General features: G+C 36.7%; 3 protein-coding genes and 1 pseudogene across 3 annotated transcripts; 1 reads left to right on the top strand and 3 right to left on the bottom strand.

The window, feature by feature from the left end:
* Positions 1 to 242: 242 nt before the first annotated feature.
* On the bottom strand, positions 243 to 2,393 carry LOC121810278 (ubiquitin-NEDD8-like protein RUB2). Its single transcript, XM_042211053.1, has 3 exons — positions 2,015 to 2,393; positions 823 to 1,082; positions 243 to 617 (listed from the first exon to the last, which is right to left on the bottom strand). The coding sequence occupies exons 1-3, from the start codon at positions 2,117 to 2,119 to the stop codon at positions 506 to 508; spliced, it is 477 nt and encodes a 158-aa protein (XP_042066987.1). The 5' UTR covers positions 2,120 to 2,393; the 3' UTR covers positions 243 to 505.
* Positions 2,394 to 3,526: 1,133 nt separating this feature from the next.
* LOC121742575 (zinc finger protein CONSTANS-LIKE 3-like) lies at positions 3,527 to 5,168 on the bottom strand. The gene is made up of 2 exons (XM_042135757.1): positions 4,267 to 5,168; positions 3,527 to 3,959 (listed from the first exon to the last, which is right to left on the bottom strand). Exons 1-2 carry the CDS (start codon positions 4,984 to 4,986, stop codon positions 3,690 to 3,692), a joined length of 990 nt encoding a protein of 329 aa, XP_041991691.1. The 5' UTR covers positions 4,987 to 5,168; the 3' UTR covers positions 3,527 to 3,689.
* Positions 5,169 to 6,979: 1,811 nt separating this feature from the next.
* Positions 6,980 to 8,777, bottom strand: LOC121741634 (annotated as a pseudogene).
* Positions 8,778 to 9,847: 1,070 nt separating this feature from the next.
* On the top strand, positions 9,848 to 14,159 carry LOC121742005 (ubiquitin-like modifier-activating enzyme 5). The gene is made up of 14 exons (XM_042135014.1): positions 9,848 to 10,109; positions 10,884 to 10,952; positions 11,024 to 11,137; positions 11,339 to 11,467; positions 11,633 to 11,701; positions 11,805 to 11,957; positions 12,109 to 12,145; positions 12,424 to 12,506; positions 12,788 to 12,862; positions 12,958 to 13,032; positions 13,236 to 13,322; positions 13,415 to 13,533; positions 13,665 to 13,711; positions 13,783 to 14,159. Exons 1-14 carry the CDS (start codon positions 10,020 to 10,022, stop codon positions 13,920 to 13,922), a joined length of 1,287 nt encoding a protein of 428 aa, XP_041990948.1. The 5' UTR covers positions 9,848 to 10,019; the 3' UTR covers positions 13,923 to 14,159.
* Positions 14,160 to 14,245: the final 86 nt, after the last annotated feature.

The raw sequence follows: 14,245 nt of genomic DNA, 5'->3' as shown, positions 1-14,245 counted from the left end.
ACGAAGTTTAAATGAAAAATATGAACATTTAATGGGGAATGGCGGGAGTAATAACTAGGAGTCCACAAACTGACGTCAAATTATTCCCCATCTCATAATTTTTAAAATTAACTGGAAAGATTATGAAGTTTAGGTTAATTTGTAACTATTCTATACCGAAAAAATCTAGTCACATTTGAAATATATTATTAATATTTTTTAACGTTGTTTTCTTTATAAATAATTTACGATCATTTAAATCACATGCAGAGATCATATGATTTTTCGATTGATATATAAAGTTACACCAATCAGCTCACGTGGCAATTAGTGAAATTAAGAAGAGTGGGGAGTAGCAAATACTACAACAAAATACCCTTAAAATTGCAATTAGTGGATCATCCCACAACCACGACACAAGTTATCAGGATATCTTAGGAATACCCAGAAAAACATAAGTGCTTCAATAGTTCAAGGTGGTGTCGCGATTTAGGTGTCGTCTCTGTTGGCACGTGAAATCGAACCGTCAGTGGCTACCACCCCTCAATGCAAGAACAAGGTGAAGAACAGAGCCACCCTCGATGTTGTAGTCCTTCGCAGTTTTGTCGTCTCCAAGCTGTTTCCCCGCGTAGATCAACCTATCACAATAATTTCAGTTACTGCATCAATCATCAAAGTTCCCAACTTTCAGATTGTCAAAGTGTTGAAGGTATTTTTTGGCACAAACAAGCATGTAAACCAGAGTTTAAAGGCAACATTATCAAAGATTCTCTCTCTCAGTCCATTTTCTACCACAGAATTAAGTGAGTCAGCATAAAGAGTGGTTAAGGGTGTGCAACGAACCTTTGCTGCACTGGAGGAATTCCTTCTTTCTCCTCCACTCGTTCCTTAATCCGGTCAATGGTATCAGTAGGTTCGATATCAATCTCAATTTCTTTTCCGGTAAGGGTTTTGACCTTGATCATCGTTCCTCCACTGAGCCTCAAAAGAAGGTAAAGAGTCAATTCTTTCTGGACATTGTAATCTGCCAAAGTTCCACCATCTTCCAATTGTTTACCCGCAAATATGAGCCTCTGCTGGTCAGGCGGGATACCTTCTCTATCCTGCAAGCACCAATTTCTCATTACTTCAAAAGTTGTTCGATAAGAGCACGAAAGGAAGATGAACTGTGATAGAGTTTTGCATCCTGTAGCAACTAAAAATACATTTAGCTCTCAAAACAACTTCACTACTTCAAGAAATACAATCTTGTGCAGATCCAAGATGGCAAGCACCAGACAGTCTGCAAATGCATCTACAATTTATCCGACATACAGTCTGCATATAAATACAACTATATCCAAAACACACACAAACTCCACAAATATGAACTTTTAAACAACTCACTGAGCTAAATAACGAAAAACCATCATGTAAACGATGACAGGCTCAAGTTTGGGTTAAGTCACCAGGAGAGAGTGGGCACGATATACTCAACAAACGGCCATACCTATAATGCTAGCACAATAACAAAAACGAACACAGAACTATCCACTCTGATAACAAGCACAAACAACTACAGCCATTTCTTTTTACCCCGATAAGTGTGGCTTCTGATCAATATTTTTACAAAAGGTCACTATATTCATTGTTTGGATCCAACCAGCTCCTTCCAAGCCACAACACTACCAACTCAAATACTACAACAATTTTCGAAAAACAGAAAAACATATATCCATGCAAAAAATCAGCTCTGAGGCACTAAAAGATTAAATTTTCACTAATTCCTTACTAAATTCCACAAAATCCAGACGATCACAGCAATATAACGAAAATAGAGCTTGCTTCTGGCGTGCAGAGTAATGAACAATCCAATCAAATCTCAAAACCCTAGCTCAATCAACTTAATACACCATATACCAATGCAAAAATCCGAAATCACCCGACCACAGAAAAATCAGGAACATCGACCGAATCATAATTGCAATACCGACACAAAACAATCTCATTCGAAAAGAAAATGCATATATATTGAAAAAAAAGTTCAATCGGAGACCTGAATCTCGGCCTTGACATGGTCGATGCTGTCGCAGCTCTCAACCTCAAGCGTGATTGTTGAATTTCCAGATTCTCGGGTAAGGGTTTTGACGAAGATCTGCATCTTTTCTTTTCCCGCGTAATTTCTACGTCGCACTGATTCTTAGCTCTGATTATGATCAGATTTGAGTGTTGGAATTCAGGTTAAAGCAATATTTATATGAATGGAGAATTCGAAAATAAATAAATAAATAAATATGATAGCACTATAGTTGAAAATAGATACTTTTCTCCTCTATATGTTGCGTAAAAAAATACTATATAAAAAAATTATCATATGCTATTATTAGTTTTTTTTTTATAGATTCAAAGTACGTGCAGTCGAGATGACTCGAACCTCTAACTTATTTATTGGAAGACACCTGTCTTATCAACTCTGCTAGTACATTTTATCGTTGATATTATATATCGGGTTAATGGCTACTTTACATAAGAACTTCATTCCCTTTCTAGTTAGATTATTGGAATCTCAACACTTACATTATTTTATACTATAAGGGAGTGAACCGATTGAAAGTTTTGTTCACATGCATATTCTCATGTCTATGGAGGAAAATAAATACAAAGGAATGAGAATATTTTCCAAAGATAAATGTTCTAAAAAGATATACGTATTGTAATAGTATAAATTCTTCATCTTCTATAGCTTCTTGTTTTGGGTTAGAGCATTTGTTCTTTCTCAATATATATTTTAATCAAGCATTTATTCTCTATATTTTGCATATGTTTTGTGAAAAAAAGAATTCTTTTTAGTTTTGAATCTACAAGATTCCCGTCGTAGTGGGTTGATGTTTTCTTATCTTGGTGGGTTATAACTTTTTTAGTTTGAATAAATTAAATAGTCAGATTTATCTTAAATTATTGCAATTGTAATTATGTTATGAACTTTGTTTTCGACAAGTTAATGGTCATATTATCAAAATTTATTCAAAGCTATTCCTGAAAAGATATCCAAACGCCTCAAAGTTGAGGGAAAATATCCCAACACCTAAATTTCAAGAATCCTACTCAGTTTTTCAAATAGTACTAAACATAATTAGAGGTGGATATACGTAGTTTTTTCTAGATTAAATGATAGTGAATTAAAATTTTGTGACATGTCTTTCTAGTTTAGCCTTTTTGAAATACTTTATTATTGGGCTACTCAATAAACTAAATTGGGCCTCAACGAGTTAAAAATACTTAGTATAATGGGCTTAGATGAGCTCTATATCTGATGCTTAAAAAATGTGAATAAATATAATTGAAGATAATTTATGGAATATATTAATTTTATAATAAAATATGAGTAAAATAAATCAGTAGAATATAAAATCTATTTAAAAATAAAAACAAATAATAACATACCAAAATAAAAAAATGAAACATATCATTGCAAACAAAGCGAGTAATTCACGTCCCTAAATTAGTGATCAAAATGCTTTGGACACGAATTTATTAAATTTGCTTGAGTTTCTTCGCAATTATTGTATAATTAAAAAAGATTAGAACTTTTATTCACATCACACCAAAATGAAACAACCTACAAAATCGATAGCTGAAAACAATTCATCGATGAGCAAACAACAACCCTCTATGTACACAAACAAGTACAAGTAGCACCCATATCATTTTGTCACACAACAAGCACATGGCTAAAACGTCGGGACAACGCCGTACGATGCATCGGCCTCCACTTGAAGCTCTAGCCGCCTAGCAAATCTCCCTTTGATCCTCGGCCTTGTCTCTGCATAAGCTTTTCTAGAGGCGTACCGGATCGTCTTATCAAACCTTCGGTTCTTCCTCTTCTCTTTGTACCTCAACACCCTCGCCTCCCTCTCGATTCTCGAGAGGGGGACGGGGCCAGCTTCGGCATTGGCGTTATGGTCTGGCACCAGCCCTACTTCTAAGGACGAAGACGACACCTGTCATGATATATACAAATTGTATAGTTACTTAGTATGAACATGTAAATTCGAATAAACAATTTATGATAGTCTAATTTTAATGAAGTTTTTTTCGAATTAATTGAGATCTGAAAAATCAATAGAGAAGATGCTAGAAACTAGAAATGTTGTCACTACCTAAATGCGAGCATTTAATTCTCACAACAAACTTATTTGACTTTTAATCATCACAAAGAAATTATTGATTTTATAAGAGCAATAATGCATAATATATACTCCGTATATGTATAATAAATAAAATGAAATAATTTTAAGAAAAACTTACGCTTTGGCTAATGGATTGTGAGGTGAAGTTATACATAAACGGCTTCGAGACCGGGTACTCGACATCGTAAGTCGGGTACCCATTCACAACTGGACCCGGGTACAAATCCGACCCGAATTCTCTCTCGGTTTGAACCGGCACAACTCCATCCGCCGAATATTGTTTATTACCTTTAATAGTAGTATCTCGACCGGTTTTCTGCCCCATGATTATTAGATCAAGGTCCGGATCTGGGTAAGGGTCCGGATCCATATCGCCAAATAAATACTCAGTGGACTTGTTAAACTCGGGCGACTTGGATTCATCGACAGGCTTGCTATTCGGGTCGGGCAGGAGCCAAGATGCCGCCTCGGCCTCCTCCTCAGAGAACTCCTCGACGGAGCGGGGGGATCTGGTGGCGGAGGCGGTGTCGTAGAAGGGGACGACGGGGAAGCGCTCGTGACGGCGGGCGAGGGGGTTGGCAGAGTGGATGTCGGCGTCGCAGGTTGAACAGAGCGAGGCAGCGTCGGCCTTGCAGGTGACGGTGGCTGGCGCCTGCTCGCAGACATCGCAAATGCAGACGCGCGCGTGACGGCGAGCTGGTTTGTTCTCGGGGGAGTGGATTTCACCGTCACAGGCAGCACAGAGGAAGGCAGAATCGGTGTGGCAGAATAGTGTGGCCGGCACCGCCTTGCATGAGTCGCACGGCTTGGCCGTTAGGCTCCAGCTGTCGCTGCTCATGATCTCGTGATCAATTTCCCAAATTTTTTCTCTGGTTTAGAGAGAGGGGGGGACAAATGGTAGTGTAAATGCTATTGAAGTTGAAAGAGTAGTAGAAAGGAGCTAAAGCTGTGTGTATGGGCGATCTAGAACATAGCCAATCAGAAGTTGACAGGTGGCGGATTCTTAGCCATTGGTGGAGGACTGAAGATAGGGTGTAAGAATTTCGTTATCCATATGTAATAAAAATAATAGTCAAATAATGAAGTTTGGCTAAATTAAAATCTTTTAATAAGGAGTAATTAACTATTTTTACTTCCATTTTTCATGCATGAAATTTTAATACTAACACAACCAACGTATATCTATGAATTCATAACTTTTCTTGGACAATATTTTTACCTAGTCCAATATTGATCAATGTTTTAGTGAAGTGTGTTTACACTATACAATGGATTAAGAGTTTATTTATTTGTTTTTATGTAATTCGAATCTGACTTGTTTATCCAGTCGTAGCTTGTATAGAAATTTTCAACTTAACTAATGCTACATATAATACACCATTAGCTCATATCCAGTCAATTAAATGCTAGCAATCAATTGCAGTTGATTAAATATATCCATTAGGTCATAAATAATTTATGAAGATCAATACATAATTAATTAACCTGCTAAATTAATACTTTATGCTTGAACTTTCAAGAGAATAATACTCCAATATTATTCCCTGCCGTTTTCCTCTCTCTCTTTCACTATCATCTTTTTCTCCCACCTCTATATTTGAAACAGGAATAAGTTTCCATCATAGATGTTTATATATTGAACTGACCTTTCCTAGTTAAGTTTTTAATCCTCCAACTATTCACTAATGCCAATTAGAGTTTCAATTAGGTGTTTAATAATTAATACTATGCTATAAGAAACTTAAAACAAACCAAATCTAATTCCACATCATTTATGTATCTTCATTTCAATTAAAAAAATGGATCAATATCACTTGTAACAAAATCTTGATTCAATTTATTGAACACCCCCTAAATACGGACAAATTAATTAAGTATGTGTAAGTTGGCCTAGTGGTTGAGTGGTTTATGGTCTCGGGTTCTAGTCCACCATGACGGGGATTTTCTATTCATTTGCCTACTAGAAAAGAAAATGATATTTATTGAATCTTTATCTGATCAACATGCAGGCTATAAACCCTAAAATCAGATCAATGGTAAAACTTATTCTGGACATTTCCCATCTGTATTCAAAAAATGCAAACATCAGATCAAGTAATATTCTAGTGAGTCTGATCCTATCATTTTCGTTAATTTCCGTGAGCATAATTTTTGGTAAATCATTAACCAGCATAGAGACTCCATCTTGATATCCAAGAAACTTGCATATTTTCACGAATATAAATCTTAATAGCCATCCTTTAAGCAATTCAGTGTTTGAACTCATTAGGCATGCTAAAGACATTCGTGTTCTCAGCGCATACCAGAACACAAGTGTATACGCATCGTACCTGAAAGAGTTGTCTTTCTGGAAGTAGCTTGATCGTCTGGTTGGCGCTGCCGATTCTGGATCACGGCCACACACGTCATGGAACATTCAGAAGTTGGATGTAAGTGCATCATCTTTCTCTCAATTTGAATGTGGCCACAGCACCTGTCCAGACACATACTTCAGGATCGAAGCATATGGGTAGAGTTGAATAAGGTTTTTTCAGATCACCAAGGTTGTCGATGGTAATGATCTATCACCATTACCATGTCAATTAAAGGGGTAAAGGAGGGTGGGGCGAGGATTACATACCATTTGATGCTAATTGAGGTAACATGTTGAATCTCACCGACTAATTTAATGATAGTTCCATGTGCAACTGCAGCATCTGCTCATTATACAGATGGTTGAATAAAACTGAATAGGACTCCAAGATTAGTAGACACTTCACAGTTGCTCTGGCACCACCCTTGTGATCAAAACAAGAAAACCGTTCTTAGTAACTCAGTCGCAGTAGGTAGCGCTGCCATCACTTGATCAGAAACATCTGTGGATATACAATTTTTAAGCTACAAACCAATTAAAAACAACCATTAAGTACATGCATAAAGGCTGTAAACATTTCTAATTCTTAATATGTGAAAATGAAAACTTCCCAGAATTATTATTAAGTTAAAAAAAACGAGACAAATTATGAAGATCACTACCTCCCCGAGCACATCCCAGCCACACTATCAAGCAAAAAGCTTCATAGTAGAGGGATGATGCCATCGTTCAGTTTCACCACATGAATTTCAATTACAGAATTTTCCCCTTCTTAACCATGTGCGATAAAGATTGTAAACTTTATCTAGCTCCCCCATCTTGAAGCATTCCTTCATAAGTATAATAAATGGCACGTGATCAATTGGCAAATTTGTCATCAATATCTTGAAAAGTAGCTCTTCAGTAACTCTGATTTTGTTTCTAATGCAGTACCACTTAAGTAATTCGGTGTAAGTTACTATATCCGGTTCAATTCCTCTCCTCACCATTTTGTTGTGCAGCTGGAGTGCATAACTAATATCGCCCAGATCACAAGAAGCACCAATCAACAAATTGTACGTCACTACATCAGGGGAAATACCATTTGAGAGCATCTCAGTCAGTAGATAATAAGCCTTGTCAATACTTCCAACTTCTATTTGTGTGTAAATAAGAGCATTGTATGTATAAACATTGGGCAGCACACCAAGTTCAATCATTTAGTTTTTCATGAACAGTGCCTCTTGTACTTGTCCATGTTTTCCATAGGCATTGATCATGACATTCCAAATGAGAGGCGTGGGAACCAATGAGTTTCGCAGCATGTGGGAAATAAAGTAGATTGCTCTACATAAATCTCCACTAATACACAAACCTTGGATAATCATTTTGTATGTGATGTGGTCAGGAGGAATGCCCATACTTGACATAACACCAAAAACATAACAAGCCTCATCTATCCTACCTAACTTGCAAAGCTCACTGATGACTGTATTATACGAAAAAATGTCAGGAACAAGACCACTTTTGTACATTTTGCCCAAAGAGTTATACACAACCGTAAAGTCCCCTCTCAGACAGTATCCGAGAACAATAACATTATATGCAACAACATCGACCTCTATACCCCTTTCAAATATATCATTCCAACAACTGATAGCTTTGGCAATGCTGCCACTCTTGATAAGACCATCCATGAGTATAGTTGACGCAATTAAATCTGAAGTTCCACCATCATTGTTGTCATCCAAAATCGTCTTAAGCAGCATTGTTGCATCCTCCAATAAGCCATTCTGGCAAAGAGTACGCACAAGAATATTGCACGAGACCCTATTTGGCCTCACCTCATGGTTAGCCATGGTAGCGAAAACATCTAGAGCTCTATCGACTTGATTTACCAGGCAATAACCACTCATCAAAGTGTTGTAGGTAGCACAACTAGGGTGAGGGCCATGGGCTAACATCTCATTAACAAGTCACTCAGCGCTCTCCAAATCATGGCTTTTGCAAAGTGCATTTAGTAGGTAATTGTGAGTGAGGACATCAGGAATTCTAAGCTGTTGAACCAAAGTGTGCCAAAGACACCGAGCTGATCCGAGCTTACCTTCCAAGCTCAAAGCTCTAATCATACTTATATCACTTTTGGACATGGATTCGGACGTGAAATGACACCTACTTAAATGCCCCCAACTTATGTGTGTAATTTGATGCGAGACACAAACAATGATTGTAGTTGAGAAGAGTAAAATGATTTGTAGCTAAATTGATTACCAAATTTACTTGCTTCTTAAAATCATTTCTGTATATAATTATATGCTTTGGGATTGACTTTCCAAACATTAAGAAATGTTCCAATAAATTTAAATAAGACGGTCCATCAATAATAAGAAATCACAAATAAAAATTAGACCCAATAAAGAAAAGGCACAATAAACATACAAATACAATATTTAATTATCTTTTTCTTTACTTTGTATGTATTATATATGCATATTCATGTGGCATTCAGTGATCAATCTTACTATTCAATATTTTTGTAAAAATCATGGATTAAATATGCCCGGTCAATGGATTTTGACCAAATAATAAATGTGACGAGACATTTAATTTTGTGAAATTAAATGACATAGCGTCGATCTACATTTTACGTAGGTAAATGTAGTATATTCACTTTCTCAAATCCGATTTCCGGTGAGTGAGAAATAGTGGATTAAAGTTGGGCATAATTAGCTTTTAATTAAAGCTTGGAGATGGAGCTTAGGGAATAATTAACTAGTGTTAATTATCCCACATTGGAGGATTAACACATCTTTAATGTGTATAAATTAAGTGACTTAACCAAGTAAATATATATACTATTATAAAACCTAAATATATACATATTCACCTAATTTACCCCCCTAATTTAGAAAAAAATAGACTTACCATCATCTAAAATAATATAATATGTTATTTTAATGTATATATATATTATTTTTATATTTATTTATTTGTATGTTAATATTTTTGCCCCTCCTAGTATAGTTTCCTGGCTCCGTGCCTGCCACGTAGTCATCAATTCACAAATACCGAGTATTTTCTAAAGTTTCTGATTTTTTATGATTTAAATAGTTGTAAATAAGATCTAATCATTAAAAGTTTTTAGTGATGGTCGCGACTCAATTACTTTGCAAACTTGGGCCAATTCTATATTGGGCTTCTTTATTTTAAGTTTGATTTTGGCCCGTTTGAAATTTTTGCCTGCCTACATCACAAAAAAGACAGGTACATTGACGTGGCAAATCCCCATTGGCTATGGCAACGTAGAAAACGTATCGAACCGGGCCCGGTTCATGGAGAACATAACGCCCGGTCCACAAGAAAAGCATCCCAAAATGATTAGAAATTCGTAGTTCTTTTGAGGGTGAAAAACTTCAAAATCTCTATCTCTGAATAACAATTCACTAAGCGAATGCCCAATTTTTGAGTTAGACGATTGATTTCTGTGAAGTTGCATAATTTAGAGGAGAAAAAGAGCGATTTTGTGGTAATTCTGTGCAATGAAGGCGGAGCTCAAAGGTTTGCTGAGTGAACTTCACAGTTTGAAGGATTCTATGCCTGATCCTTCTCACAAAGATTTAATTGATAAGGTAAAGTCTCTTTATATGCACATATATGTATAGATATCTGTAGCTGGAACTGTTGTAGTAAATTATGTATTTTTTCTTTTGAAAAAAAGCATGGTTAGGAGCGGAACTGAGATTGTTTAGCATTTAGTCTAATTTAATTGACAGTTGATTATGACAAAATTTTGATTTTTTTTTGTGTACAATGGTGAACATTACTGATCAACGTAAGTTGGGAAGGATCTCTATTCATGTTTAGTTTAATGAAGTACAATGATATGAATAAATATGTGAGTGATTTATGATCCAAGATCGAAAAGCCTGGGAAATTTAGAAGCATATATGTAGGAGCAGAGGTGGTTATGCATGGAAGGACGGATGCAAGATCAAAAGGATTGTGCTTCAAAACAGCTTGGATTTATTTTTCTATAAGTGTTGTACCACTACATGATAACATGTGCATAGATTGCGATAGTTGAGATGCTTATGTTTATATGCGTTTATATCCTTCCCCATCAGTAGCTCCAGATGGTGATGAGGTGCAGAGAGTTGGGTGTTATTTATGGATAGCTCCTGTTGATAGGAGAGATGAGATTAAATGAGGATGGAAAAGATGTGCAGTAAAACTAGTTAGTGAATTTTGTGGGCTTAATATTTATCAAACATCAATCTAGAACAGGTTCTCTCTTTGTCATTGGTTCTTAACCAGTTTCACCCTTTTAAACCTTTCAGATTTATGAAGTGATAATGTTCTGTTTCACCCTTTACTTGTTCTAAATAAGTGCCTTGTGCTTGCAGATACAATCACGTGTTGAGCATCTATCTGCAGCAGAAAAGTTAGCAAATGCACAGCGTTCCAAAATTAAGGTTATTATTTTCTGTTCGCTTTTGCTGCAATGATTGATCAATACATTCACTTTTCTTGCTGCTTAATGCAGGATATGAGTGCTGAGGTGGTTGATAGCAACCCTTACAGCAGACTTATGGCTCTTCAGAGGATGGGCATCGTGGACAACTATGAAAGAATTCGAGAATTTTCAGTTGCCATTGTTGTATGTATTTAAAAACTTCTTTTAGATGTGTCTGTTCTCTAATAAATCCTTTGTGGTTCCCCACATTTCTTATTTTCCACCTGTACTAATTAATCTACCTCAACCAACGTTTTTCATCTTTGTGGTTTTTTATGTTTATGTGCTTAACCTGTTTTATGCAACTTTCTGACAGTAATTTGCTATGGTATCTTCATTCTACAGGGTATAGGTGGTGTGGGCAGTGTTGCAGCTGAGATGCTAACAAGGTGTGGCATCGGTCGCCTCTTGTTGTATGACTACGATAAAGTGGAGTTAGCTAACATGAATAGGCTTTTTTTCCGTCCTGATCAGGTGCAATTATCATTGAATGATTTGCATTGTTCATTTTTCTTTAATGAAGGTGGAGAAGTTAGGTGTTTGTATAGGTTGAGACGTATACATTATTTGTACAACTTCTCCATCTGTTTTTCTTCCATCAGCAAGCTAAAATATACCATGTTGGTTTTCCTCTTATAGGCTGGGATGACTAAGACAGATGCTGCTGTCCAAACTCTTTCAGGCATAAACCCCGATGTTGTACTCGAGGTAAAGTACTGGTATAACTTTTAGTTAGCCTGTGTGTCCAATTAATAAAGTACAGCAACTCTTGTTGTTTACTATGGATTCATCAGTTGATCTTGTTTACCAGAGCTATACTTTGAACATCACGACAGTACAAGGCTTTGAGACCTTCATGTCAAGTCTTACAAATAAATCATTTCGCCCAGATAAAGAAGGTAGTGGAGTTGATCTTGTTTTAAGCTGTGTAGACAATTATGAAGCACGAATGGTGGTGAATCAGGTCAGAATTAAGATCTTATAATCAAAATCTTCACATCCTTAATCATGTTTTTGGCTAAACACATCATAAAATGAGAATGATCTTCTTAACTTTAGAAGATTAAATCAACCTTTTCTATTAATGCTAAACTTAAATGTAATATCTGGTGCAGGCTTGCAATGAATTGAACCAAACGTGGATGGAGTCGGGTAAGCAATGCATTATTGCTCCTTGCTTCTCTCAGTTCACCTTTAGATGCCTTAGCAGCTTTGCTATTCAGTAATTTGTTCCTTTGACGGTCAAGGCTTTACTGAAGCTAGCTAATTTTTCTATTTCATTTAAGGGTATCCATGTCTGAAAAAAGTTGCCATTTGCTTCCTCTATCACAATGAAAAGATGCATTTGTGTTGGCCTTGCACAAATCAGATTTCTATCAAGCTGAATTGCTGATCTATGCTTGCACTAATGTGAGAAATATATTGTACAGGTGTATCCGAAAATGCAGTTTCTGGTCATATACAGCTGTTGGTTCCTGGTGAAACTGCTTGTTTTGCATGTGCACCTCCCTTGGTAAGTCTACTAATTGCATTGTACGATTCCTGAGGTATTTAAAGTTGTAGAAGGATATTTGGATCTTTCGAAAGCTGTGTCACATATATTAGCTTGACTGCTGATATCATATGTTGTAGACTAAGACTTAAGTGCTATAAATGTTGCCTAAAATCGTTGAGATTTTTATTAATCAGCAACCTTCTGCTGTGGTTTTTGTTTTCAGATGTTGTTTTAAGGCTTTTGCATCATTCTGCCGTAATTGTTGAACATTGATCTGTTGGTGAAATTTGCTATCGTAGGTTGTAGCATCTGGGGTTGATGAACGTACACTAAAGCGTGAAGGGGTTTGTGCTGCATCATTGCCAACGACAATGGTACGCATTTGTTTGCCTTGCCATAGTTGAGTTATTTTGTACTCCCTTCTCTTCTACTGCTTTTACATTTCTGACTGCTTCAAGTGGACTTTAAGGGAATTGTTGCAGGGCTTCTTGTTCAAAACACTCTTAAATATTTACTGAAGTTTGGAAGTGTCACTCCCTATTTGGTAAAACTCTGTCTCTCACACACGCACTTATTGAATATTGTCTTATTTTCTGCTAAGTATATCTGAACACATCCCCTGGCTTGTTGTATCGTAATATATGCGTTTGAAGCTATAAATGTAGCGTGCTTTTCAATATCATCATTTATTATTATTCAGTGGGTCTTGTTGGTGCTTTTTGGAGTGACGTTTTCTTTTTTCGTTAGGGTTACAATGCCCTCAAAGACTACTTCCCAACAATGGAAATGAAGCCAAACCCTCAGTGTTCCAATGCTGCTTGTTTGGAGAGACAGGTGCCCAAGCTGAACAGAGCTTTTGTCATAATCTGTTATTAAAATCTGTGCTATCTAACTTCTCAATCTATTTATGAATTGCTACGGAGCAGAAAGAGTACATGCTCGTGAAGCCTGCCAGAGACGCCGCAGCTGCTGCTAAAGCCAAGATCGAGGCTGAAGAATCAGTAGAACCCGAGTGCCTCCACGATGACAATGAATGGAACATAAGGTAACAAAACGAATGATGTCTGGCTGCGTATATTAATTGATTCATTAACCTCCTTTTCTTGAATTCATCTTGAACTCGTTCTACATTGCAAGTCATAGTGCCTCATGCATTTTATCTTTACTGTGTCCCAGTGTCGTTGGGGATGATGACGACGTGCAAGGCTCAGATGCTACTTCAGGTCAGTATCTCTTCTTTTGCTGTAAAGTAATCTCCTCTTCTTAGCTGACATGAGACTTTGTTGTACTTTAGGTGCCATAACAGAAGGCCTCGTTCACGAGCTTCCGAGTGCTGATGCATTCCAGCAGCCACCTGCCGTGGAGGAAACCACCACCCCGGCTGATGACCTCGATGAATTGAGAAAACAACTGGAAGCGCTTAACGCCAACTAGGCTTGGTTTGTCAACTCATGGAGGCCGATAAACTGTTGTGGTGACTCGAACCCCCAACCTATTGGTTGCCCTGTTTCTTTGACTATTAGAAGTTTAGAACCCAGTTTTGCATAGAACACCCTTTTGAAAGTGGATATTGCAATGTATTTTATTGTAAGCAGATCATTTATGTTCAGTGGTGTACAATATGATTTTTTGGAAATTTCAAAATTTATTTTCCAATGTAACATTTATAAATTATGTTCTTAATAGTTATTAGTGTAGCTGTTCTTATAGCTAGTGTAATAATTTAGCTTTGTTAGCTCTATCTTTTAAAGGGAATC

The sequence above is a fragment of the Salvia splendens genome, chromosome 7 (assembly GCF_004379255.2).
Source record: "Salvia splendens isolate huo1 chromosome 7, SspV2, whole genome shotgun sequence".
NCBI lineage: Eukaryota > Viridiplantae > Streptophyta > Magnoliopsida > Lamiales > Lamiaceae > Salvia > Salvia splendens.
Note: the sequence above shows the minus strand (reverse complement) of the source record. Positions and strands in the feature narration are given on the sequence as shown.

Bases quoted from the DNA above. Each gene is read 5' to 3' on its own strand.
- LOC121810278 (XM_042211053.1), bottom strand. From the start codon at position 2,119: ATGCAGATCTTCGTCAAAACCCTTACCCGAGAATCTGGAAATTCAACA. The intron at 1,083-2,014 runs GTCTCCGATTGA...TGGTGCTTGCAG, and splicing joins ATGTCAAGGCCGAGATTCAG to GATAGAGAAGGTATCCCGCC. The intron at 618-822 runs GTTCGTTGCACA...TTATTGTGATAG, and splicing joins ATTCCTCCAGTGCAGCAAAG to GTTGATCTACGCGGGGAAAC.
- LOC121742575 (XM_042135757.1), bottom strand. From the start codon at position 4,986: ATGAGCAGCGACAGCTGGAGCCTAACGGCCAAGCCGTGCGACTCATGC. The intron at 3,960-4,266 runs GTAAGTTTTTCT...ATATCATGACAG, and splicing joins CACAATCCATTAGCCAAAGC to GTGTCGTCTTCGTCCTTAGA.
- LOC121742005 (XM_042135014.1), top strand. From the start codon at position 10,020: ATGAAGGCGGAGCTCAAAGGTTTGCTGAGTGAACTTCACAGTTTGAAG. The intron at 12,507-12,787 runs GTAAGTCTACTA...TTGCTATCGTAG, and splicing joins TTGCATGTGCACCTCCCTTG to GTTGTAGCATCTGGGGTTGA. The intron at 13,712-13,782 runs GTCAGTATCTCT...GTTGTACTTTAG, and splicing joins AGGCTCAGATGCTACTTCAG to GTGCCATAACAGAAGGCCTC.